The 27,030-nt window shown below is 50.1% G+C and overlaps 3 protein-coding genes across 3 annotated transcripts; all 3 read left to right on the top strand.

Annotated features, from left to right (window-relative positions):
• Positions 1-368: 368 nt before the first annotated feature.
• LOC130125511 (uncharacterized) lies at positions 369-21,017 on the top strand. The gene is made up of 3 exons (XM_056295093.1): positions 369-631; positions 14,476-14,599; positions 20,692-21,017. Exons 1-3 carry the CDS (start codon positions 522-524, stop codon positions 20,818-20,820), a joined length of 363 nt encoding a protein of 120 aa, XP_056151068.1. The 5' UTR covers positions 369-521; the 3' UTR covers positions 20,821-21,017.
• Positions 16,711-20,597, top strand: LOC130125509 (thrombomodulin-like). The gene has a single exon (XM_056295088.1). It carries the CDS (start codon positions 16,793-16,795, stop codon positions 18,395-18,397), a length of 1,605 nt encoding a protein of 534 aa, XP_056151063.1. The 5' UTR covers positions 16,711-16,792; the 3' UTR covers positions 18,398-20,597.
• A 1,541-nt stretch (positions 21,018-22,558) lies between the features above and the next one.
• On the top strand, positions 22,559-24,995 carry LOC130125508 (thrombomodulin-like). Its single transcript, XM_056295087.1, has one exon. The coding sequence runs from the start codon at positions 22,811-22,813 to the stop codon at positions 24,482-24,484; it is 1,674 nt and encodes a 557-aa protein (XP_056151062.1). The 5' UTR covers positions 22,559-22,810; the 3' UTR covers positions 24,485-24,995.
• Positions 24,996-27,030: the final 2,035 nt, after the last annotated feature.

The following is a 27,030-nucleotide window of genomic DNA, read 5'->3' as shown; positions in this document are numbered from 1 at the left end:
GTCGTACACGGTGTACAGCCCCCCCCCCCACTAATGCTGCACCTCTCTGACACGAAAAACAATTGCTGGAAATGGCACTGCCAGCGACATTTGCCAATAACTTAACAAATTGTTTGGCCAAGCCCCGCCACATTTTCTTTGCCAAGTAGTAAATGAAATCGAGCAATAAATGACAAGTCTCGCTAGGATTTCCTGTTTATAGGAAGATTACTATGGGGCCGGAGCGGAGGCTTTGGTGTCGAAGTGAGAGCACCTTTTTTCCCCCATGGCCTATCTCCTCTCCCCTGCCAGGTTCAGCCTTCCTCCCTGCCAAAACACACAGACTGCAAATGTTCTTTCTTTTTTTCTTCTTCTTCTTCTTCTTCTCTAGGAGGAGACCTGCTCAAGTTCAGTCGACTGGATTCCAGTAGATTAACTGTGGCACGCAGACAGGTCCTACTGTGGGGCCGTCGGCTGAACAGCCCCGTCTGACTGAGAATGGCAGTGGCTCTCCTGGGTGGACTTTGTGTTTGAGAGAGGACATGGTGACAACCGTCATGGAGATCCACCCAGTCCCATCATCCATCTGTCCTGCATCGAGATTTCCTTCAACACAGCAGCGACAGTTACAACCGGCCATCTCTCTCCGGGGGTAAGTAGCTTGGCCTGGGCCGGTTAAGGTTATACCAAAGCTGTGTTTCACATTCAGATAGTTCATAGATCTCTCCTTGTGGATACTTTCATGTTGAAAAGAGAGACACATTTTGAATTTCCAGAACAGCTGAGCTGCAGGAGGGTAGGCGAGTATCAACGATTACCGTCCCATACCTTTAGTCAAGCAAACTTGAGATAGTACCCTAATATCAACTTGAGGGGCACTGCTCCATAGCTGGCTCTGCACCCTGACCTTCCCGGATGGGAGAAAGTGAAAAGAAGAATCCCCCTGGGACTAAAAGGGTATTCACATTAAAACTGCCATCGGAGCATCTGGGTAGCATAGGGGTCTATTCCGTTGCCTACCAACACCGGGATCGGTGGTTCGAATCCCCGTGTTACCTCCGGCTTGGTCGGGCGTCCCTATAGACACAGTTGGCCGTGTCTGCGGGTGGGAAGCCGGATGTGGGTATGTCCTGGTCGCTGCACTAGCGCCTCCTCTGGTCGGCCGGGGCATCCGTTCGGGGACTGGGGGAATGGCGTAATCCTCCCACGCGCTATGTCCGCCTGGCGAAACTCCTCACCGTCAGGTGAAAAGAAGCGGCTGGTGACTCCACGTGTATGGGAGGAGGCATGTGGTAGTCTGCAGCCCTCCCCGGATCGGCAGAGGGGGTGGAGCAGCGACTGAGACTGCTGGGAAGAGTGGGCTAATTGGACTGGTACAATTGGGGAAAAGGGGGGGGAGGGGCGTCCAAAAAAAGAAAAAAACTAGCATTAGCTCCCATAGTCGGAGCTTCTGGATGGACACGACATGCACCCTAAAGCGCTCTGCGTGTTTCCAACAAACTAGTCTGTACAGCTCTTCGTCCGACCATGCTGGGCAGCCGAGTCACTCGTTCCTTTTCTGAACAGCTTACGTCGAACGTGGGGTGAGAAGCTGTCCGTCAAACAGGGAGGCGGGCTTATGGGGAGGAAATCTTGTAAACCGTGAGTTGAAGAGTCATACTAATGCGGATAAAGGCAAACACTCTCAGAGGAATTCCCTCGGTGCCGTTCATGAGCAACATGGTGGCGGACGTTGTTGTGCGAAGAACCAACAGGAGTGTAACGTGCCTGGATTAGTAGACACGCTGGCCGGTGGCACGCGGGACTGACCCTTTAGTCGAGCGGTTAGCGAGGTCTCCTGCGGTGCGGGCGACACGGGTTCGCTTCCCGGCCGCGGCACTTCCTGTGGTTGCGTTGCCCCCCCCCCCCGAATTCGCTACAGGAGAGAATTTGCAATTCTCTTCCAACTCCGCGCCCATTTTCACCCCTAAATACACTCGGCCAGGTGCCCAAGAAACTGGGCGTAGACTTGAAGAAAGTCGGTTTTGAAAAATTGCAAAAGATTACGAACGCAGACTCCCCCAAATCCCAAAGCCCATTCGGCCTCCCGAAGAGGATTTCGTTTAGAGCGTGCAGGAGGCCTGAGATGTCAGCCTCTACAGAGTGCTTATATCTGCAAGAAGTGGCGGGGGCTTCCTGTTAATCCTCAGTACCGCATGCATGGGGCGGCATGGATTCAAACCCCGCCTTGTGTTATGCGTGGCTGTTGCTCTCTCTCTCACATTTTTCTGTAATGGTTTTCATATTAATTTTCACTCTGTTACAAAAGAAAGCCTGATAACACTTGTTTGGTTTGGCCCCTCTTCTTTGACAGAGTGATGTAGATTGATGTGGTATTTTATCTGAAATTCGAGTTGCCGCATAGCCAATACACTAAACACTAAGGCCACTCTGTCTTGGTTATACCTGGTTATGACAGACATGTTCTTGGCTGATGATGTATGTGGTGTATTGGATCGAGCACTCGGTGCTCGATTGTGTTGGACTGTCACCACTACTGAGTTCTGTAATACACTGGTCGAGCCTAGTAGTGTGTGATGTCTCCGTCAGTAAAGATCAGACTGTGCCGCATCCTCGTCTCCGTGTACTTATATATAATAGTGATTAAGTTAGTAACCCACGAATAGTAACACTACAATAGTGTACATAAGAGAAGTCACAACAATGTAATGATGTGATGATGTCATCGTTTTGCTTCTGATTTGTATGAATCAATTTTTTTGTTGTCCATTTGCGTAATCAGGTCTGTCATTACCTTATAATTGCACGAGACAAATGCAGGTTACGCAACGTTCCATTTGCTTCCAGCAGGACCTGAGGTAACCTGACGGTGTCTTGCAAAATAAGCCCCTATCGTCACATGTGGCCAGTGATTAAAGTGGGCCGGAGCTCCCCGGATCCCGACACCGGCACTCCCCCCCCTACTCCCCCAAGTCAACCGGAGCTGAGATCCGGCACTCTGTAGACAGGAGTAATTTCAACCTTTTTGTCACAGTAAAATTTAAAACAAAAAACACGATGCAGCCAATTCACAAGCATTACAAAATAAATCGCAAATAAAGTCGTTCTTCTATTTTTATACTACTTTACTTTTTCTAAAAGTTTGAACGATATCGCGTCCTCACGTGACCCGCACCTGCCTGCTGTGTGGCTTTACCAGACTTGACATCAAAAGAGACTGGCTTCACGCGCACGGGTCAGGGTCAGTTCACTGCACCAGGCAGACAAGACTCGAGAGAGCGTCAACCTGCTACCTGCGCTATTATCTTGGATTGGGGGGCATAAAGAGTGAGTATCTTCAGTGTATTTCCAATAGTATTTCCAATAGTTTTGTCTAGCTCTGCTGTGGTTTTCATTCAAGCAACTAGCTAGCTGGCTAACTAGCTATCTTCCACCCGGTAACGTTGCTAGCTAGTTGCTGACGTTGCTGGCTAGTTGTTTGAATGCTGCTAGGCAAGCTAACTATCGGTAGCGTCCGGTAACGTTACCGGTAGCTAGCTAGTTATGTTTGTCCAACCTTAGCTCTGGCCATGCAATATTTTCATTCAAATAACTAACTAGCTAGCAAACGTTAGCTACCGGTAGCTATTATTAGCTAACAGTGCTAACGTCGGGACTACTGGACCAGTGGTTAGCTAGCCTAACGTTAGCTAGCTACCTAGCTCTCTAATACAGAGATCCCCCACTTACCAAATCCCACTTTAACCCCTGCATGTGGGTGCAGCATTCACTCAGCAGCCAAGACCGTTTCTTCATGCCGGCTAAACACCATCCATTTACACATTATTTGTCATTTTCCTGGTGAAATTGTGTGACAGTTAAGTGTGGAAAATAATATTTCATTCTATCGGCCGTTTTAGTTTTTTTGTATGCTTACCTACCAATACCTGCCGTGTATTGTTATTATTGTGTTTAACTGAAACTTTTACAAACTTTTATTTGTAGCTTACATAACTTTTATTGTGGTTAAAAAAAAGTCCTTGGCGAGGTCTCCCTTAAAAAAGAGATTCTTATGGCGTCTGGGTGGCGTAGCGGTCTATTCCGTTGCCTACCAACACCGGGATCGCTGGTTCGAATCCCCGTGTTGCCTCCGGCTTGGTCGGGCGTCCCTATAGACACAGTTGGCCGTGTCTGCGGGTGGGAAGCCGGATGTGGGTGTGTTTCCTGGTCGCTGCACTAGCGCCTCCTCTGGTCGGTTGGGCGACTCCCCGTGTATGGGAGGAGGCATGTGGTAGTCTGCAGCCCTCCCCGGATCAGCAGAAAGGGGTGGGGCAGCAACCGGATAGCTTGGAAAATAGGGTATTGGCCAAGTGCAATTGGGGAGAAACGGGGGGGGGGGGTTCTTCATCTCAAGGCAACTTTTTGGTTAATGGTTAAAAAAAAAGACAACAAAAAACCCCCAATAAATTCATTTTGTAATGAGCATGGTCTTTCTTGATCTTACATAATAGCTAATACCACAAAATAACCGTTGCTGTCATTTGCTTTTAATGTGTCGGTCTGATTTTTTTTTCGTTTTTTTGGGGGGGGGGGGGGGCTTCCTGTTTTTTTCTCCCGAGTTGTACTTGGCCAATTACCCCTTACCCCACTCCTCCGAACCATCCCGGTCGCTTCTCCACCCCTTCTGCCAATCCAGGGAGGGCTGCAGACTACCACGTGCCTCCTCCGACACATGTGGAGTCGCCAGCCGCTTCTTTTTCACCTGACAGCACGTGGGAGGATCACGCTATTCCCCTCAGTTCCAGCCCCCCCCCACACACACACACACACACACACAGAACAGACGCCCCGACCGACCAGAGGAGGCGCTAGTGCATCGACCAGGATACATACTTCCCACCCGCAGACACGGCCAATTGTGTTTGTAGAGATGCCGGACCAAGCCGGTCCAGTTTTTTTGATGAGGTCTTTGTTGTTTTGGCTGAATAATACATCACAGTTTCACAATGGTTCATCTGTAATGCGAAATAATGAAAACGAAAACGAGGACAGGGCCACGGAGTTGTGTCTGAGTTATTCTGCTTGTTTGACCTCCCGCGTCGACTCCCGGTTTGATGCAGAAGTCCCGAGGGGCCGTTTCCTGCCATTGAGGTGTGTGGGACCTCCACACAGGATGTGATTTACACAGCGAGTATTTATCTGCATGTGCTCCACAATGGCGGTGGTACACAACCTCCTCCCAGCGAGTTCCTCACAGGTCGGCGCAGGTCAAGATAAGAAAGCAAGCGAGCATCCATGCTTTGAGTCTTGACTGATGACTGGCCAGCGCGGACTTCCTGCCAAGAACAGTAATGGTCAGAGGATGAAGTAGCTGTTTTTGCAGGGATGTTGAAAATATTGTCAGAATTAATTCCGTTGAGTTTCCGCGACGCCTTTTCAGGGTCGTTACCGATTATGTCGGGCGGTTCAGTGCTTGTCCTTTACGATGTGAAGCTGTGACGCCTGGCAAATTTGCTTATCTACCAATTTGTACCGCTAACTTCATTTTCTGTTTGGTTTTATATTATGGCTCTTTAAGTCTCTGGTCGTTGGTACATAGTCTGAGTTCTCCTTTCTTTTCTTTTGGGCGGCACGGTGGCCCAGCGGGTAGCGCTGTCGCCTCACAGCAAGGGGGTCCTGGGTTCGAACCCCGGGCTTGTCCAACCTTGGGGGGGTCATCCCAGGTCATCCTCTGTGTGGAGTTTGCATGTTCTCCCCGTGTCTGCGGTGGGTTTTCTCCGGGTGCTCCGGTTTCCCCCACCATTAAAAAGAAACATGCATGTTAGGGTTAATACCCCTGTCTGTGCCCCTGACCGAGGCCATGGCAAGACGAACTGGAGTTGGTCCCCGGGTGCTGCACGGTGGCTGCCCACTGCTCTGAGCTGCACAGCTGGGATGGGTTAAATGCAGAGCAGAATTTCTCCACGGTGATCAATAAAGTATCTCAAAAATCAAACCTTTTGTTACACTGATACGCTGACTTGGTAAAGATGTATCTCTGTGTAGGAGGATTGGCCTTTGTTATGTCCCTAATCAAAAATTGATGATCACAAAAAAGAATTTGTCCTTTATTTGCTTTGAAAAATGACGACAGAAGAGGTTTCTGTGAGTGTATGGCCTATTTTTCACTCAGAGAGGTGAAAATTGGATAAAAATTCTTTGATAAAATGCTCAACTAAACTATTCTACTCAGGAAAAACCGCAGGAGGGCAAAATACAAGAGGAAGAAAAATTACAGATTCATCGTGTGTTAAAGGAAATTCTTTTCAAATAGGATAACGGAATCAAACTTGTCAGACAAGCATGTATTTCTGTACCTGTGTTTCAGCTGTATTTGTAGCCTGTATGTCAGTAGCTTACTGAGTAATTAATTCTTCGCCTGTTCAAAAGATAAGATAAGAAAAGATGAGATTGGATGAGAACTGAGATGAGATGAGACGAGACGACATGAGACGAGACGAGACAGGATGAGATGACATGAGACGAGATGAGATGAGACGACATGAGACGAGGTGAGATGAGATGAGATAAGATGAGCTGAAATGAGGTGAGTCAGGACAAGATGACATGAGATAAAATGAGGTGAGATGAGACAAGCTGAGATTAAATGAGATGAAATCAACTTTATTCATCCCCGAAGGGAAATTGTTTTGTTCAGCAGCAAATAGATATAGATGTGTATCACTGTTAGATAAATGTACAATAATAACAAAGAAAAACTACCAATGCAAAGAAACTCAATAACAAAATGTAAAATAAAAGTGATAACCAAGAAATTGCAGTAAGTGAAAAAATGCACAGTTCCAGTTGCGGTGGAGAAGTGGACAAATCTCATTGCAGTGAAAACATCAAATTGCACTGTTGAGGCACTTCAGAATGCACAGATCATATCTTCATAAGTGTGTGGAAAAATAAACCAGTAAACGATGTGGAACAGAGTCAAGGTTTGTGTTAAACCTTGTGTGCAAGATTCAGGTTCACACGGTGACCGTGACTGTGTGAAGTGGTTGGATGGATGGATTTGATCGGTCACTTCACCATGTAATGGCACACCTGGCCAGGTTTTGAAGTGGCTTGTATGGCTCCTTGCTTGTGCGCCTGGTGGCGTTATACCAGGCCTTTAAGCAAATCAGGAAATGGGTCGGCACAAAGGACCTGCTGCAGCACCCCTTACAACTCCTTGGTTGTAGCAGGCTGTTTCTGGGGGAGTTTTACCAGGGCATGGTGGAGCAGGTGGGAGATATTGTCCACGATGACCAGCAGTCTCATCACCATCCTTTTCTCTAGAGCTGTTTCCCAGATAAACTTTTTATGTGTTGTGGGAGGGGGAGACAATAAATATTTGCTATGTTGACCTTGAGCCAACCCTAACCCGCCTGGTCCCTATTTTTAACGTGGATCTGACTGGATAAATGATGTGGCACATGAACAGAAAAGGAGATAGCACAGTGCCCTGGGGAGCTCCTCTGCTGCCACTGACCCTAAATTACCCATAACATTTTAATATAGACATTTTACAGTTTGTTGTTTTTTTATTCAGGCAGGGTAACTGATATATATACTATATATATATATATAAATGAGGGATAATCAATGTGATAATCAATCCAGGTTCAGCTGCGGGTGGTACCCAGTTTGGTAATCTATTAAAGTAACGTAGCGAATTGGGGAGACAACGCAACCACAGGAACTGCCGCGGCCGGGAAGCGAACCCGCGTCGCCCGCACCGCAGGAGGCATCGCTAACCGCTCGACTAGAGGGTCAGACCCGCGAGCTAGCGGCCAGCGTGTCTTCTTATCCATGCACGTTACAGTAATTTGCACCCTCAAACCCTCAGCAAGTGCCCTCGGCTTGGCCCCCGTCCCGCCGCGGCCATGAGGAGAGTTTCTAGTGGTCTCTCTGTGGGGAACAGTTAAATACCATCTATCCCTGCCGTCGCCCCGGCTTTTCCCATCCGCATGCAGGACTGCTGTCTTGAGACCCTGTGAGTTGTTCCTTCTCAGCATATTTGGCTTCCCAGTCGGATATCTCCGAGCAAATCACCTCAACCATCCGCATAATCCGTCTCTTAATGGCCGAGGAAGAGGTAAAGAGACAACTCTCTGGCAGTGAAGGGGCCGAGATCGGCCATCACTACGGTGTTACTACGTCAGTACAGAGAGGTCAGCCGGCTGAGCCCTCGCAACACCTGCCTCAACGATATACAACCCCCTGAACACTGACGAGGAACAGGAAGTGAACAAAAGTTACGTTGAACTGAAAACCAAATACAGGAAAAAAAACTTGCCGTCCATTGGTAGTCCCCTTCTATGGGGGTCCTCTCCCCTCGATGCGAGCCAAGCGCACACAGCGCCAGATGTCGAACTGACTCGGGTGGAGGGGAATGGACGGTTACTGATGGATCCCGGCAAGCGGATCTTCTAGAGCAGTGGTTCTCAACCGGGGGTCCGCGGACCCCTAGTGGTCCGTGGTGTAATTGCAAGGGGTCCGTGAAAATAAAATATATTTTTTTAAAAAAAGATCCTATGACATTTATAGAAATAGGATTATTTTACTCAAATGTGACTGAGACCTTTATCTACCTAAACTGTAAAGGGTAACAGGACTTTTTTCTCTAATTACATCTGTTTCACAAGTGTAATTTATTGTATTTTAATAAGAGATCTCGCTCCCGTTTGCATTGTTGAAAGTTACTGCATAAAAATTCTGTTGTTACATATATCTGAAAGTTACTGAATACATATTCTGTGTTGTTACCTATATCTGAAAGTTACTGAATACATATTCTGTTTTGTTACATATATCTGAAAGTTCCTGCATAAGAACTCTGTTTTGTTAACTATATCTAAGTTACAACTGAAAGCTCTTATTTTTGCCCCAAAGAGTGAATAAATGCTATAATGCAATTTAAAATGCAGTTTCTACTGTTTCTATCAAATTGCAACCCCCCTCCCCCAAGATCAGGTGGAGGGGTCCTCAGGGTAGATCAAAAATACGCAGGGGGTCCAGGACCCCAAAAAGGTTGAGAACCACTGCTTTAGAGGCTCCATGTTTCTACAGAAAACACACGGGTTGTAGGCGTGTGCGAGGTTGTTGTCTTAAATGATGACGATGATGATGACGATGATGATGACGATGAGTCTTAAAAGAAGCCCTCAGCAGATTCCCAATTTTCCATTAAGTCACAATATGTGTGATTGTGATTGTGACGCGCGCGTGTATGTGTGTGTGTGTGTGTGTGCGCGCGCGCTAGATAAGATAACGCCAAGAAAAACTTACGGGAAAACCCCGAGCCGAGTGTTCCCAGGTGGAGGGGTGTGTAGTACTTGAAATGTCGCGTGTGTGCCCGCCTCAGGATGCGCCACCCATGCCCTATTTCTTTCCAGTTGATGTTCCTGTCATCGACAAGGCACCAAGTATATCGACGTGTGTGCGCGTAGGTGTGTGTGCGTGTGTGCGCACGAGTGGCGCGCGCCCGCGCGTGTGCGCCCGCGTGTGTTAAGTCCACTTCAGGACGTGACATCCACGTAATAGCAGGGAAACGTGCTCAGTTCTGTAGGGGTTGTGTGGTACACGGCATATCAGTGTGTGCGTTTGTGTATTTGCGTATGCCCACTTCAGGATGTGCCTCCCATGATAGTACAGTCAAGTGTGTGTGTGTGTGTGTGTGTGTGTGTGTGTGTGTGTGTGTGTGTGTGTGTGTGTGTGTGTGTGTGTGTGTCTTCATGTCTACACACATGTGCCTGTGAGAGTGTGTGCGTGTGCAAGACGATGGTTGTGTACGGGAGTGACACAAACAATGTTGTGCACGTGTGGATTTGTGTGTATGGCTGTGCCTACATGTGTGCATTTTAATATGTAGTTGTGTGTGTGTGTGTGTGTGTGTGTGTGTGTGTGTGTAAGGTCACGGGCAAATAAAGCTCAGCCCTTCATCGTCATGCAGGACGTGGGAACGCCTCTCTCTTCCTCTCTGCCGGCTGGCAGCTCCAGCAGTGGCTGCACCACCCTACTAACCGCGTAGGGTTTTGCCGCAGTCGTGCTGCAAGCAGTGCGGCGCGCGGGTTTTAAAGGCGCCGTGAAAACACGGCCGTACCGGGTGTGTTGTCGGTGGTACCGGGTGTGTTGTTGGTGGTACCGGGTGTGTTGTTAGTGGCACCGACGTTGGCGTCGGTCCTTGTCGTACTCGCCCGGTGTCGCTGTGAAAGCACACAAGAGCGATGACCAGGAGGAGCTTTGCAGGGTCCCCTGACCGGACATCTTTGATTCAAGTGGGGTAGAATTCATACAGGGACCCACTTGACCTTCCTCTCTGATTTGATCAACATGTGCGAAAGATAAAAAAAAATAAAAAAATAAACAAAGAGACTTGAGATACCGCCCGGGTAGTTGGACGAACCAAACGTGGCCTCTGGTAACAGGAGATGATGACGCGTCTGCTTCTGTATTTGACTCAGCGCGCGAGGCTGCTGGCAGGCATCCTGCGACATTCTTAATCCCCACATCCAAATCGCCTGTTTTATCAAATACAAACACAAGGCGGGGGGGGGGGCGGAGATCCCATTTACCTACTCCACCCCGAGTCTCTCCCAGTCTGTCTCATCACACCCATCTAGAGGACAGGAAACAAGGAGCCACTGGAATGGCCTTCATCCGCCCTGCCGCCGGAGGTGAGACGCTCCTGTTAAGGGCAACATCCGCCTGTCGCTCCTTCTTCTCGTTGCATTCTGCAAAACTACATTTGGAAACACCAGTACTTGTGTAGTAATAATTATTATTATAAATTATTATCCGGATTATGATCTGGATGATGATTTCAACTCTTGGTATTTCACCGCTAGTAGACCCCATAGTTTTTAGGATGCGTCACCCTCTCACGTTTTAAAAAGGAAGTATGTCCAAGCCCAATTGTTCCTACTTCCTCTTCCGACTTTCTCCCCTGGGAGAGTTTCCATGGGTGACTCTGTTATTCCTCGCCAAGCTCCGCTGAGAATCGAAATGAATCAAGTCAAGCTGAGGTATTTGTGTCACCGTATAGATGATATGTGGTTTTCGAAGGACGCTCTGCCGCCTACCAGTTTCCTGAGTGCCCCTGACTCAGTTTCTGTCCTCGAAGGTGGGCCTCATTTAGACCTGACGCTATTTCTATACATGTGCACAGCAGGGCTGTGGTCAGCTTGCTAACAGGCTCGAGCCCTTCCCTCCAGGAAGTGGACCTTTCTACGCCAGGAGCGGGATAACTCATGCAAGCCCACCAAGGCCACAGATGCGCTACACTTTATAGAAGACTAAAACCTGTCATTGGTCGGGCGTCCCTACGGACACAGTTGGCCGTGTCTGTGGCTGGGAAGCCGGATGTTGGTATGTGTCCTGGTCGCTGCACTAGCGCCTCCTCTGGTCGGTCAGGGCGCCTGTTTGGGGTGGGGGAGGGGGGACTGGGGGGAACAGCGTGGTCCTCCCACGCGCTACGTCCCCCTGGCGAAAAACTCCTCACTGCCAGGTGAAAAGAAGCAGCTGGTGACTCCACACGTATGGGAGGAGGCATGTGGTAGTCTGCAGCCCTCCCCGGATCGGCAGAGGGGATGGAGCAACGACCAGGACGGCTCGCAATAGTGGGGTAATTGGCCAAGTACAATTGGGGAGAAAAGGGGGGGGGGATCCCCCCCCAACATTTTTTTTTAAATCAAATCAAATGGTAGTGCCTATGGGCTCATTCTTATTTCTAAGGTAACTGTGGCTTCCTTCCATTGAATAAACTGTAGATGCTTTGGATCTTTCAGGGGGTCAGGGGGTCAGGGGGTCAGTCGAACGACCACCCCCTGAATAAAGGTTTATTGTAGATATGCTTATTCCCAGCTAACATTTAGGTGCTTTGATTGACTGATTGACTGATTGATTCATGTCAAACATGAAAGAGCCAATATTCAAAAAACAAAGCAAGTTATCATTACAGAATATATGTCCAAAAAGGAGCAGGAGTATATACCTTCTTGAGTTTCATGTCTGTAGTCAAATCTATTTATCGTTTTACACAATCGATCAGAGCGGGAGGCTCACCAAGTAAAGTCACCCTTTTTGGGGGGTTCTGCCTGACGTCAGTCTCTGTTTACATGCAACTCACAATCTGCTTTCCTACACATGTGGTTCACGCCGGGCTTTGTCTGAGTTCCTTACCCAGACTACCGCCCACGTGAACCCCACAGATTGAACTACATCTGCTCTCGAGACCAGCCGCTGACACGGGGCTTTTGTCTCTCGATTCACGATCTCCTTCCCTGGATGAGAACGTCTCTTTTAGGACCTTAAAGTAGATTACTTCGTGCTTTTGTACATTGCTTCCCCCGTCATAAACCCCATGAAATTCGTTAAAGCTTGAAGTGTGTTTCCACAAAGTCCCACATTGTCTAATATCCTGATAACACGACAGCTCGTTTCTGTAGAACCAATAGGTTCTTCTATATTTGTCATCACACACTTCCAGAGTTTATTTCTGGAGAACGCATCTGAAGAGAATAGGGACATTTTCTTTAGTTTGTAATTGGAAGTAGGTCCAGTCCAGCAGACAGATAACGCCACATCATGCCTAATATTGTGTAGGTCCCCCTCGTGCTGCAGAAAAAGCTCTGACCCCGTCGAGGCCTGGACTCCACGAGACCTCTGGAGGTGGCCTCTGGTATCTGGCGCCAAGATGTTAGCAGCAGATCCTTTAAGTCCTGTAAACTGCGAGGTGGGGCCTCCGTGGATCGGACTTGTTTTTCCAGCACATCCCACAGATGCTCGATCGGATTGAGATCTGGGGAATTTGGAGGCCAGGACAACACCTTGTCATGTTCCTCAACCATTCCTGAACAATTTGTGCAGTGTGGCAGGGTGCACTATCCTGCTGAAAGAGGCCACTGCCATCAGGGAATACCATGAGGGGACTGTACTCGGTCCGCAACGATGTTTAGGTCGGTGGTACGTGTCAAAGTAACATCCACATGAATGCCAGGACCCAAGGTACCCCAGGAGAACATTACCCAGAGCACCACACTGCCTCCGCCGGCTTGCCTTCATCCCATAGTGCATCCTGGTGCCATCTCTCCCCCAGGTAAATGATGTGAATGCACCCGGCCGTCCACATGATGTGAAAGAAAACGTGATCCACCAGCCCAGTCCACCTTCCCCCATCGCTCCATGGTTCCGTTCTGACGCTCACATGCCCATTGCAGGTGCTTTCGGTGGTGGACGGGTCATCGTGGGCACTCTGACCGGTCCCATATGTCTGTCATGACATTAACTTTTTCAGCAATTTGAGCTACAGCAGCTCTTCTGTGGAATCAGACCGGACGGGCTCACCTTCACTTCCCACACACATCAACGAGCCTTGGACACCCGTGATCCTGTCGCCGGTTCACCGGTTGTCCTTCCTTGGACCACTTTTGGTAGGTACTGACCACGGCATACTGGGAACACCCCGCAGGACCTGCCGTTTGGGAGATGTTCTGACCCAGTCATCTAACCCAGTGTTTCCCAACCCAGTCCTCAAGGACCCCCTATCCTGCAGATTTTCTTTGCAACCCTGACTCGGTACCTGTTGGTAGTTACTCCACCAATCAGCAATGAATTATGTCAGCTGTTGCACACCTTGCATAATTAAGTGCTGTGAGGTGATTGGCTGAGGAAGTACAAGCAGGGCTACCTATGCCGGGTTACAATGAAAACCTGCAGGATAGGGGGTCCTTGAGGACTGCGTTGGGAAATGCTGATCTAACCATCATGCTTCGGCTCTTGTCAGAGTCGCTCAGATCCTTATGCTTGCCAATTTTTCCCAGTTCCAACACATCAACTTCAAGAACTGACTGTTCACTTGCTGCCTGATATACCACCACCCCCCCGACAGGTGCCATTGTAACAAGATAATCCATGTTATTCACTTACCTGCTAAAGGACTTGACTCGTGTGAACATGTTAAAGTGGACATCTGACCGGCCGCTTTGGCGATGATGTTTCTGTGAGATCCTACCTCGAATGAAAGGCCAAGAGAGGGCAGTGGTGGGGGTGGTGCAGAACAAAATATGTTTTCTTACCAACGACGATTACAATGGCAAGTGAACACAAACCTTTCGTGTTTTGACCATCCACCCATTATCCGAACCGCTTATCCTGCCCTCAGGGCCGCGGGGATGCTGGAGCCTATCCCAGCAGTGACTGGGCGGCAGGCGGGGAGACACCCTGGACAGGCCGCCGGGCCATCACACAGGGCTGACACACACACACAGACACACACACACACACACCCACACACACACACACACACACAGAGCGGATATAAAAATGGCGAAAATAGAAATATGTCAAGCTTAGGAAAAGCAATTTCACTCTTCCCCACACTGTCTTTCAGGTGTGCGTGATGGGTGAATTCATGTACAAATGTCTGCTTTCGTTTTGTGGGTCCTCGGTAATGTCTGCTGTGTTTGGCTCTCGTCTCCCCACCTTTAGGGCACCAGAAGTTGTCCCGGGCCTCCCGGTCTCAGAGGCGATGGACACGTGGTCCCTTGGCTGTGTAGTGGCAGCGGTGTTCCTGGGAAGACACCTCTACCCCTGGCGGGAAGAATTTGACACGGTAAGTCACCTGATACCCCTCACCAGCTGCCGCATTACGCAGACCGGTGTGAGATTTCTGTCTGCGTAATGTCTTAACAGCACTACATATCTCTCTCTCAGAAACACTCCCACCCCCACCCCTCGCCCCCCACCCCCAAATCTATGCATATGGCACAGCTAAACGTGAGACAAGTTTGTGAGTGAACGTCAGAGGCCAGGTTCATGAGGTGCTTCACGGCTGTAAGAAGAATTGGGCAGCTCAGGAACTGCCATGTGTTGTCGCACAAATATGGATCAAATTTGATGTCATTTTTGTGGCTTGTGCTGACGCCTTTCCCCATAATATTGGGTAAGACTGGCCGACGGGGACATTTGGAGGGTCTGGGTTTGGGAGGGGGGGGAGGATGTTCCCCGCGAAGCCCCGCATATTACTGTAATTGAATTCTTAATAAAACGGAGTCCTGACTCAGTTTCAAAAATGTGACTGAGGAGTGAGACCCACCCAACCCCTCCGTCATCAGCCACTACCGGGGATCCCCCCTGGCTTTTCCCTCGAATACGAGACGCGTCAAGGTAAAGGGGCCACACCTTCAGAGATGCAATAGCTGGAAACAGGTGGGTGGGGGGGGGAAATGCCCCGCTAATTTGTTTTGCACATCTGCCTGTATGGAAAGCTTATGTGACCCCAGGGTACAAATAGATGGGGCTACATACGCGGGGGGGGGGGGGTCTTTATGCAGCCATCACACATTATGACAGCTAGTGTAGCAAATAAATTGTTTCGGGAAATTGCCTTTCCATTTAGCTGCTGCTCTCATCCAGAGGGCATGATGGTTATGCACTGAATTTAAACCCCAACATACGAGCCATTAACAGTCAGATATTAGCTCAAGTTCAAAAGCTCTCCGGTGTCCATTTTAATGTGAACTTACAAAAAAAAGCTAAATCTTAACCGTCTTACAGCCACATATATTTTCAGATGCACTCAGCATCTTTGGATTAACCCCCCCCCCCGTCCCGTCCCGTCCCGTCCCGTCCCGTCCCGTCCCGTCCCGTCCCGTCCATTATCTTTGGATTGAGTCTATGCAGAAGATGGTGTAGCACGGTGGCCATGTGGTCGGCGCTGTTGCCTCACAGCAAGAGGGTCCTGGGTTCGAACCCCGGGCCGTCCCAGGTCCTTTCTGTGTGGAGTTTGCATGTTGTCCCCGTGTCTGCGTGGGTTTCCTCCCAACGCCAAAAAGACATGCGTGTGAGGGTTAATACTCCTGCCTGTGCCCCTGAGCAAGGCGGGGGAAAGAAGAACCGGAGCCGCCCCTCTGCTCCTATGCAATAGGATGGGTTCAGTGCAGGGGATGAATTTCGTCGTGCGCGTGCTTACAATGACAAAATAAAGTGTCTCTCTTCTTTCTATCGAGGACAAGCAGCAACCTTTAAACGTTTACACGAGACCCGTTTCTATTGTCCCCGTATTGCTTTCTTATTGGTTGTTAAGATGCCGGGAGCGAACCCCAGGTTGATTCGTGTCATGATTATTCAGGTTTGGTTTGTGTGCTCCTCAGTCTGCTCCAGTATCTCTCACATACCTTGTATCTGATCAAGGTTTTACATTATTATTATGTTTCTATTTCCCCTCTGTCCAATGCCAGGATAAACAGGGAGCTGTGTCGTTCTTTTATCCTTCCCTACTGTTGGCACTTCTGCTGAATGTAAAGTGAATTGCATCACATCTGTAAACGGGTGAAATTGGGCTAAATGAAATAGGGATCGATTCGGTGATCAACCTGAGGCTAGATGCCCGTTTGTGAGTCACTAAGAATTCATGTGGATGACGCTTCGAGTTTCCTTAATCATTCTTGGGAAACCTGGTTAAGTATCTGTATAACCAGGCGTGCGTGTGTGTGTGTGTGCGTGCGTGCGCGCGCGCGCTTTGACGTGGGCAGTGACTTGAAAGAGAGGTTTGGGAGGAGGAGCGGGTGTTGAGTAATCACACAGGCAACATTCTGGCTGGAGCGGAACTTCCTTCCTTGCCTTGTCCAAACCAAAAGGGGAAGAAGAAAAAAAAAGGAAAAAAAAAAAAAGCACAGCTCCTGGCTTTTTTTTTTTTATAAATGGGGACTATGTCCCGACTAGACTCGTTAAATCAATCTCGGATCGCCGAACTGAGCCATTTAAATTGCCCCGGGTCATCGGAGAGATTTCTTACAAGCAGACCATGATGCGCGTAATGGAGGCGAAGCTCGTCTCGCTCGTGGCCCTGTGCTGGCTGCAGAGCGGGCTCTCGCACGCGCACCGCCTGCACCGCGCCGACGGCAAGTGGTTCGCCGCGCTCGAGGAGCCCCGCAGCTTCGCGGGCGCGCAGAGCGTGTGCGAGGAGCGCGGCGGCGCCTTGATGAGCGTGGGGTCGCACGCTCTGCACCGGGTCGTGGAAGTTCTCCTCGCGGGTCTCGCCGGCAAATTCTGGATCGGCTTGCGCCTGCCGGACACCCGGTGCCCCGGCAATGACTCCCAGCTGCTCGGTTACGAGTGGATCGGCGGCGGCGGCGGCGGCGGCGACGGCGCCCGCTTCCACAACTGGGGCAGATTTGACAGCGGCTGCGACCTGAAGGGGGTCTCGGTGTCGGCGGGGGACAACTTCACGTGGTCCCAGGAGTCGCCGCGCAGCGAGCTGCGCGGGTTTCTCTGCGAGTTTTCCTTCGAGAGCCCTTGCAGCGCTTTGACGGCGGCGGAGGGCGAAGGCGCGGTGTACAACGTGCTCTCCATCAGGCCGGGCTTCGAGCCAGCGAGCTGGGCGATGCTTCCCCAAGGAACCGTCGCCGAGAGACGCTCCGGCGGCGGCGGCGGCGACGACGTGAACGCGCGGAGTCTGTGCTACAGCGGCACCTGGCTGCACGCTCCGTGGCCGTGTGAGGTCATGAACGGCGGCTGTGACCACGCGTGCAACGCGAGCCATCCAAGCGCGCCAACCCCAGCCGTGTGCGCGTGCCGGCCGGGGTATTCCCTCCGTCCCAACGGTGTCGCATGTGTCGACATCAACGAGTGCGACGACGTGGACAGCTGCCTGGACGCCAATGCCGTGTGTGAGAACACGAACGGCAGCTTCAATTGCGTTTGCAAAGACGCCTTCTACGACTACGACGGGGACTGCGTGAACCTCGAAGACTGCGACAAGTGCGAGCACATGAAGTGCGGAAAACAGGATGGCGCGTACAGGTGTCAGTGCCGGGAAGGGTACAGGGTGTCCGACGCGGACCCCAAAAAGTGCGTGTGGAAGTGCGAGCAGCAGTGCCTAGCTCGGTGCACCGAGAACATCGAGGGTAAACCGCCCCCCTGTGAGTGCCCCGACGGTTACATACGAGACACGAGAAACGGGACGTCCATGTGCGTGGACATTGACGAGTGCGTCATAGAACGTCAGTGCGACCACACGTGTACGAACACCTACGGCAGTTATAAGTGTTCCTGCGACGAAGGGTTCGAGTTAATTGAGGGGTACCTGTGTAAATCCAATGGAATGGACTCAAACACAGCTTCCCACGCCACCACAGGTGCACCTCGTCGGACGAGCATACATCCGACTGCTGTCCCCTTGTATGTTAAAGCCGGCAGCCTTCTTGGCATAGTGGTCTTCGCCGCGCTGGGCCTGGCGCTGCTGTTTGTGCTGCTGTGCTACTCACGCAAACACTGCGGCAAATTTGAGCTTCCCTCCTTCCAGAGGCCAGATGTTGATATTTTCCATTTGCAGCAAGTGACAACGGAAAAGTATAAAAAATTCTCCTTCGATAAGCAGCAGGGGAAAAATGACACGCAAAGACTGTGATACTATATATTGTCTATATATATATATATACACACACACACACACACATATATATATATATATATATATATATATATATATACATTTGTTCTCTCGTGCTTTGTCGCACGCACATTCATTCCAGTGTCCAATTAAGCGAGGAATTTATTTGGGTTTTTTTTCCTTTTCTCCTTGTTGCTGGTTAGGGGGACACTAATTGTGACTTCATTTGCATTCACTCCTTTCTGGCATAGATGCACGAGAAAACGCTGTTCAGTTCAGTCTGCCCATGTATTTCATCACCCAGTTATGAACTGTTAGTAGCTGAATGTAATGATGTGAAGATGTCGTTGTATATTCCACACACATTCCTCGCCAAAGTGGTCTGTAAGCTAGTTCACCTTTGCCCGTAGAGCTCATCCCAGCCCCGAGCTGAAAAGGCCAATTGAAGCCCGTCTCTTTATGGCGTGCACACCCACCGAGATGCCACCCGTGACATCTTGACTCAGTGCTGTTAATGTTTGCAAAACACTGTTTCTGTTGTGTTTTTTATTTTATTTTATTTTATTTTTGTGCAACGTGTTATGTTTTTTTTTGTTTGTTTTTGGACTTTGAATCCCTGAAGAACAAGTTAGCAAAATCAGTATTTGCTTGTTTTACTAACGCCACACCGCAGCCTTACAAAATGATCGATAGCACAGTGACACTAATTCTCCTACTCTCTGAAACTTCTTGAACGGTAGCGCGCAACCCCTTGGCTGATAACATGACGATGTTTCGACAGACAGAATCCCTCTAATTTAGAAATATTTAAAATTAAGCATCAGGCCTTTCTTTTTTTCCCCGTTAGGTAAAATGGGTAAGCAGTATTTTGACACATAACTCTTCAGTTACATCTGATCACTATTCAACGGCTAATATCCAAAACGTCTGAGGGATTTCTATGTAGGCCCGGTCCATGTTATACATGTCGCACCTATTCCATATAGTGGGGGGGGGGTTGAAAACGAGAGTGTTTCATTGGTTTGGATCAACGGGCTGAAAAGTCGCGTGTGACTTTGTGTTGATATGATTGGGTCTGTGTCCGTCGGATGTTTTGGGGGGTTTTTTCGCGCTGCGCCCGCGGCCTCGTATTCAGAGCGCTTCTCTCAAGCGCCTGTTGTTGCTAGGTTACAAAAATCGTCTTCTAGCACTTCCGCATTCCTTCGTTGTGAACGTCTAGATAGATAGATAGATAGATAGATAGATAGATAGATAGATAGATAGATAGATAGATAGATAGATAGATAGATAGATAGATAGATAGATAGATAGATAGATAGATAGATACTTTATTATTCTGTAATAATGCTAATATTATTATTCAAGTCTCGTAGATAGCTGGGTTGTCAGTGACAACCAAGATCAGATTCTCTTCCGCCATACCGTAAGTCCCGCCCCCTACTTGGTTTTGATTGGTCGGTGAGAGAGCGGCGACATTGACGCGGCGTTCCAAACGTTTTAGCTATCCAGCCACCCGTTATCTAAACCGCTTATCCTGCTGTCAGGGTCGCGGGGATGCCGGAGCCTATCCCAGCAGTCACTGGGCGGCAGGCAGGGAGAGACCCCGGACAGGCCGCAGCGGGAGGGGAAAGCCGTAAACCGATGAGGTGTTTGCGCCAAGGACGTTGAGCGCTGTCGACGCTGAACTTCGTAAGGATTTGTATAGAAAATAGGCGCTGCCAGCTCAAAACAAAAAAACAAAACAAAACGCATTTGGTGGACACAGGGGCCATGATCACCCGCCTCTTCATACTGATCACCCGCCTCTTCATACTGATCACCCGTCTCTCCATGCTGATCACCCGCCTCTTCATACTGATCACCCGTCTCTCCATGCTGATCACCCGCCTCTTCATACTGATCACCCGTCTCTTCATAGTGTGTTTAGATGATAGCGGGATATGTGAGCTCCGCTGACCCTCCTGTCCAACAAACCTCGTCTCAGAGAGATGGTCCGTAGATGCTGCAGCGGTGCAGGCTTTGAGAAGATGGCACCAAAACCCGAATGTAAAATTGTGCTGCTATTGTGAATGTTACTCCAGTCTTTACCAGTCTGCAAACCTGCGACTGGCTATTGTGAACTCTCACTCACTAAACGATTTCCTTTTTTGTTGTTGTCACGGAATAGAAAATGTATAGCACTCTTGAATTATATTAAACATTACACTGATATGGGTTATATAGGCCTCTGTTCTGTTTTATGTGTTCATTTTGTTTGTGTGTGTGTGTGTGTGTGTGTGTGTCTGTGTGTCTGTGTGTCTGTGTGGAAAAAGCTTGTGTTTTGTGAGCAGAGGAGGGCGGTCACACTGGGCCCGGCCCCATCAACACGGGGACCAGACGTGGTTCTCAACTCCAGTACTCGGGGACCCCCAACCGCGGTTTTCTATTCTGCCAGGTATTGAGCTATGTTCACCTGTTGTGTCAGGTCTTCCAATGGTCTAAATAGGATGCTTGTACACGTGGTGGTACTGAGGGTCCCCACGGGAGACAAACTCTTGGCATATATGAGGCACGGTCTCTTATGGCTCCCATTTACATGTTGTTTAAGTAACCAGACCTCATGGACACATTGTCGGGCATCATTTTCCAGCCAATCAGAATAAAACATTTTTTTTAATTAACTGGAATGATTCAGAACTGAGAAGCTCTCCTCTTCATAAAGTCTTCTCCATGGGCTTCAACACGGGGGCCACCATATCTCCTTTTCCAAAACAAGTATGCTCCAATCAGACATGTTTCAATATGTTCGACCGGGGAAAGTGTTGCAGATCGTGCTTTCCAGCAATGCTTTCCATCAAGTTAAAATGATTATTTTCTACTTCGATGAATATTTCCCCCTAGCGACATCAGTGGTCATAGTACAGGTTTGTTTACTTTGGAAGTATGTGGCTGTAGCTCGCGCGAGGAGACTGGCAGGCTACAGGACTTCCTGTCTCTCTCGCTCTCTCTCTCCGTCTGTCTGTCTCTCTCTCTCTCTCACTCTCTCTCTCTGTCTGTCTGTCTCTCTCTCTTTCTCTCTCTGATGTGAGCTTCCTGCTTTGGAAAAGGAGCTGTATCAGGGTTGCTGTTTTTTTTTTGTTTTTTTTTTTGAAGACTTCTAAAATGGAAAGCAGGGAGTAGAAGTTGTTGGCCTGTGTAACTCTAGAAATGATGCTCCACAACATTTTGATGGGGCCTGGCTTCAAAGCCATGGGGGGGTTGTCTTTGCATGTGTGGTGGTGAAAGGGACAGTTTTCATTCTAAATAGACTTTCCTTCTTTTTTTGCCATCCTGGATTTGACCATAATGTATCTCTATACATCTCCAACTGCCCAATGCTATTTTGTACTCTCTCTCTCTCTCTCTCTCTCTCTCTCTCTCTCTCTCTCTCTCTCTCTCTCTCTCTCTCTCTCTCTCTCTCTCTCTCTCTCTCTCTCAATTCAATTTTCAATTCAGTGATGCTTTATTGGCATGACTGTTGCCAAAGCAAAACAGGTCAACAGAGTACTAAACTACTCTACTACCACTACTACTACTACTTTCGGCTGCTGCCGTTAGGGGTCGCCACAGCGGATCATCCGTTTCCATTTCTTGAACAGTGTATTAAACAAAAAAAAGGAAAAATGAATACATAGATCTGGCAGAAACACACAACAGCTCTCTCTCTCTCTCTCTCCATCTCCATCCTCGTCTCTTTTCAGGATTCCCATTTTATTTTTCTTTCTTCCTTTACATCACACAACCATGGAGGGAACAATCTAACGCTCCAATGCAATGCAATTTGAATAGTCTCTCTTTGTCTCTCTCTCTCTATCACCCTCCCTATCTCTTTTCCGGATTCTCGTTTTGTTTTCTTTCTTCCTATACATTACACACACCCATAACAGCCATGGAGATATATACAATGTATCTCTACTCTCCAATGCAATTTGCATATTCTGTCTATCGCTCTTTTTTCTCTGTCTGCTCTCTCTCTCTCTCTCTCTCTCTCATACACGCACACGCACACGCACGCACACTCACATGCCTTTTCCGGATTTTCATATTTTCCCTTTCTTATCCATGCGCCGCACGCACGCATCTGAAGCCCATAGACCTGTTGCCCATACAGCAAAGGGAGGGGCTTGCGAGAATTGGGGGGTGGGGGACTGGAGTCGACGTGCGCGCTTTGCGCACGGTGGAAGAGGACGTTTGGGGAAGGGGAGAGAGCGACCCGGCGGGGCGATAAAAAGCAACTTCCTTCCTCAGCTAAGGCACTAACATGGAGCTGGGCCGTTATAAATGCGAGCTATCGGCGGGGTAAACAGCTTCTCGCGAAAAAAAAGAAAACAAAAATATTGACTATTATTGACGCGCGCGCGCGCAAAAAACCAAAAAGAACCCCTCTCCGGCCGGGACGAGTCCTGTTTCAAAATGAGGACCGTCAGAGGACTACTCGCCCTCATAGCGTTCACGTTGCTGATGTCAGGAACTAACGGGACAAGTCCGGATAGCGGCTACTGTATTGGGACCCAGTGTTACGTGGTGTTCGCGGGGCCCGGCAGTTTCAGGGACGCCCAGACTGAGTGCGCAAAGAAGGACGGACACCTGATGACGGTTCGGTCGTCCGTATCTCACGACACCCTCCTGATCCTGCTGGGGGGCCGCCTGGGACAGTACTGGATCGGCTTGCATTTGCCCACCGGCTGTCCCAGTGCGGCGGAGGAGCTGAGAGGCTTCCAGTGGGTGACCAAGGACGCCGAGTCGGACTTCTACAACTGGGCGGCTTTCGACGACGCCTGCTCCCCTCGATGCGTCGCGGTCTCCAAAGACAACGACTTCAAATGGACGCCGGTGCCGTGCGGCGAAGGGGTCGCCGGGTTCCTCTGCGAGTACAGCCTGGCGGAGCCGTGCCTCGGTCTGCAGGTCAAAGGCAACGAGTCCGTAACCTACAGCACGCCCTACGGGTTCGGGGGCGAAGACCTGCTGTCGCTTCCGCAGGGCAGCGTGGCCGTCCGCCGGCCCGCAGAGACCAAGTTCATATGCAGCAAGCAGGAGTGGCTGAAGGCGCCGTGGCAGTGCGGGCTGGACGAAGGCGGCTGCGAGTTCAGGTGCGAGGCAGCGGACAGCGGACAGCCGCCCCAGTGCGTCTGTCCGCAGGGGCTCGTCGTGGATCCGCGCAATAACGTCACCTGTGAGGAGGACCACGGCGACCCGTGTCACGCCCTGCTCTGCGACCAAGCGTGCGCCCAAGCGGAGGGCGGCTACGCGTGCCAGTGCGACCCCGGGTTCAGGCTGGCGGAGGACGGGAGGACGTGCGAGGACGACTGCAGTGACCCGAGACAGTGTCCCGGCGAGCTGCTCAAGTGCGTGAGTACCGCCGGCGGGTTCGAGTGCGCGTGCCTGGATGGGTACAGGCGGAGCGAGGACGGCCGCTGCGTGGACGAGGACGAGTGCGCCTCTTCCCCGTGCGAGCACCTGTGCAGCAACACCGCCGGCAGCTACAGCTGCTCCTGCTTCGAGGGCTTTAAACCGAAGGAGGCGTCGTCGAACGAGTGTGAGCTGCACTGCGGCCGCAGTAAGTGCCCCGCGCTATGCGACCCCAACAATCCCTTCCAGTGCGAATGCCCCGTCGGTTACGTGGTGGACCAGGTAGACGCCGTGTCGGATTGCGTGGACATAGACGAGTGCACGATGAATTACTGCGAGCAAGGCTGCAGAAATACGTTCGGGGGCTACTGGTGTTTCTGCCCGCAGGGTTTTACGCTCGTCGATGACTATAAGTGTGTAGACAACGAAAGTCGGACTACGGAGGCGTGGGAGGGCTCCGGGGCCACTACTCCCTTCTCTGTGACACCCAGCGTGAGTTCCCCGGAGCCGACAAGTCGCCCCTCGGTCGTGGCTGCAGGCGGTCTCCTCGCAATAATCGTCAGCGTTGTCGTCGTCATCCTGGTGGCGGTCTTCCTGGCTCGACACGTCCTCAGACGAAGCGGTGGTCTGGAGAGCCCGAGCGGGCTCAAAGAGGAGGGGGACGCGGCGCTACACGACTTACGGGAGGTCACGGGCGACAAAACGGACTCAGGGAAGCCTCCGAAGCAAGACCCCTAGGGTGGACCACCCTAGGACGGACCACGGGTTGTCCGTGACAAGACGGGTGTCTGGACGTCAGAAAACGCAGCTTGCATAAATGCAGTTTTGTTTTGTTGTTTTGTTGTTTTGTTTTGTTTTGAAATAGCGAGCCTGGTCTTTACTGTGTCGTGCAACCCACACCAAGAGAGTCGAGGTGTAAATAAACGGTGCCAAACATCTGGTCTGGAAAAGTTTGTCCTAGAAGAGTATTGAATTAGGAAAATGACGTCATCGTGTCGGCACGGCGGCGCAGTGGTTAGTGCGGTCGCCCTCGCAGCAAGAAGGTGCTGGGTTCGAGCCCCGGGGTAGTTCAACCTTGGCGGGTCGTCCCGGGTCGTCGTCTGTGCGGAGTTTGCATGTTCTCCTCGTGTCTGCGTGGGTTTCCTCCGGGGCCCCGGTTTCCTCCCACAGTCCAAAGACATGCGAGGTAGATGAATCAGCCATACTAAATTGTCCCTAGGTGTGAATGTGTGCGTGTGGGGGGGGGGGGGGGGGGCTGTGATGGCCTGCCGGCCTGTCCAGGGTGTGTCCCCGACCTGCCGCCCAGTGACTGCTGGGATAGGCTCCAGCATCCCCGCTACCCTGAGAGCAGGATAAGCGGCCCAGATAATGGATGGGTGGGTGGGTGGGTGGGTGGGTGGGTGTCATCACGTATGATGGTTTCCAGAGCACCTTCCTCTCCAGACAGCCTCCTCTTCATACATACATAAGAGGATTGTGCCACCACATGGAGTGAAGCTGCAACTGTGGGGTCAGATGAAACGATATCGAGACGAGCCTATCCCGCTTCACATTTCAGTTTCCTCCCGAGCCGGCTTGGCTTCCAACGCGGGGATGTGCTGGGAGAAGGTGCGACGTGGCGTTTAATGCTCAGTGCAAAACGTGGACAGAGAGGCTGGTAAGATTAGGAATTCAGCCATCTGAAATACATTATAAACTTCTTAAACTCAGTTTGGCACTTACTGGCCCACAGTCATGGCCCACAGTCATGGCCCCGCTTTTATGGAAAAGTCCAGTGGGAAAAACAAAACAAAACGGAGTTAGTAATGTTGGCGCCGATAGGTCAGGAGGAAAACTCCAGAATTGCCTCGTGGTATTCTGCGGTTACACGGTCGACCGTCACCAATTCTCTCTGTGGAGGAAACAAAGAATCGTGCAAAAACAAGAAGGAAAAGTTTTTTGAATTTGACTTCGCAACTTCTCGTTTTCACTCTCCGGGTAGACACGTTTAAGTCCATTGCTTCTAATTAGCTGTTCACTGGACAACATTCAAAACCCTATTTTGGGGGAGGGAGTTATAATTCTGCATTCGTTTCTCGATGTTTTGATACAAAATGGTACATTCAGCGGAGTTTTGCGAAGACGTGTGGTAGCCTCAAAGGTGGATTAGGAGACAACACCCCCCCCCCCCCCACTATGCAACAAGAACTGCAGAGTTAATAACAGCGACTTCATGCAAAGGTCCTGGCTTAGGGGCACCCTGAGCCCATTGGGGCCCTGGGCCCGGGCCCGGGCCCGGTAAGGCTGTTCGGTAATCCACCCATGGGTAGCCTATGTCTGAGGTTAACCAGTCCCAATGGTCAAGTCCTTAGTGGGTGAGTCCCAGTCCAAATTGAAGTCCTTAGTGGGTGAGTCCCAGTCCAAATTGAAGTCCGTAGTGGGTGAGTCCCAGTCCAACTTCAAGTCCTCAGCATGGAAGGCCGAGCCGAGTCAGATTAATTCATTCATATATTTTTTTTTTCTGTAAGCATATTTCAGTAAACTTAAGATCTATTTTGAAGTAGAAAACAGTAATGTGAACTGTTCTTTTAAGTTTTTACACCAATTCCCCCAAAAACTGACCCAGAGTTTACGCCTGTCCGTCAGTACAGTTCCTCCATCACTTTGAATGCAGTGAATTCATTTGCACAAGTCGTTTATGATGCACAGCATCACTGCCGGTCCGTCTTTTCTTCGGTGCATTGTTGCGGGTCGGTGGATTCGACGCCACCGGATAGCATGCATGTTGCATGACCCTGTCGGTACGTCCCAGGTTTATTTCAGACCCAGAACAAGGAGAATCCATAAAGCACTAAGAGGGTCCTGTGTTAGATCATGGCCCTCCGGTCTGGAGTTTGCATGATCATCCTGTGCTGGGGTGGGTTTCCCCCAGACGCCGTGGTGTCCCAGCTCAAAGACACATGCATCCAAGTTGTCCAAAGGTATTGGTAGGGGTGCAAATGATTTTGTCTGCGTGTGTTCGTGGGGCACCTCTGCAGGGGGTCGCAGTGTTGTGGTATGCTCAAAGACCGGCAACCCTGATGTGTATGAAGCAAGTATTCAGAATAAATACATGGCCTTCGTGTTCTGTGAATGAACAGTGGCCTGAGATCGGTGAAGCCTTTTCCTAACATGTGTTTAGCATGCCTCATCCACTGTCTCCACCAAATCATAACTTTTTATTTTCACCATACAGTGGATGAGGAAAACACATTAATGTGTGTGTGTGTGTGTGTGTGTGTGTGTAGAAGGGCCGGGAATGTAAG

Source organism: Lampris incognitus, chromosome 15 (genome assembly GCF_029633865.1).
Source record: "Lampris incognitus isolate fLamInc1 chromosome 15, fLamInc1.hap2, whole genome shotgun sequence".
Lineage (NCBI taxonomy): Eukaryota > Metazoa > Chordata > Actinopteri > Lampriformes > Lampridae > Lampris > Lampris incognitus.
The sequence above is the reverse complement of the archived record's forward strand: the minus strand, read 5'-3'. Positions and strand labels throughout refer to the sequence as shown.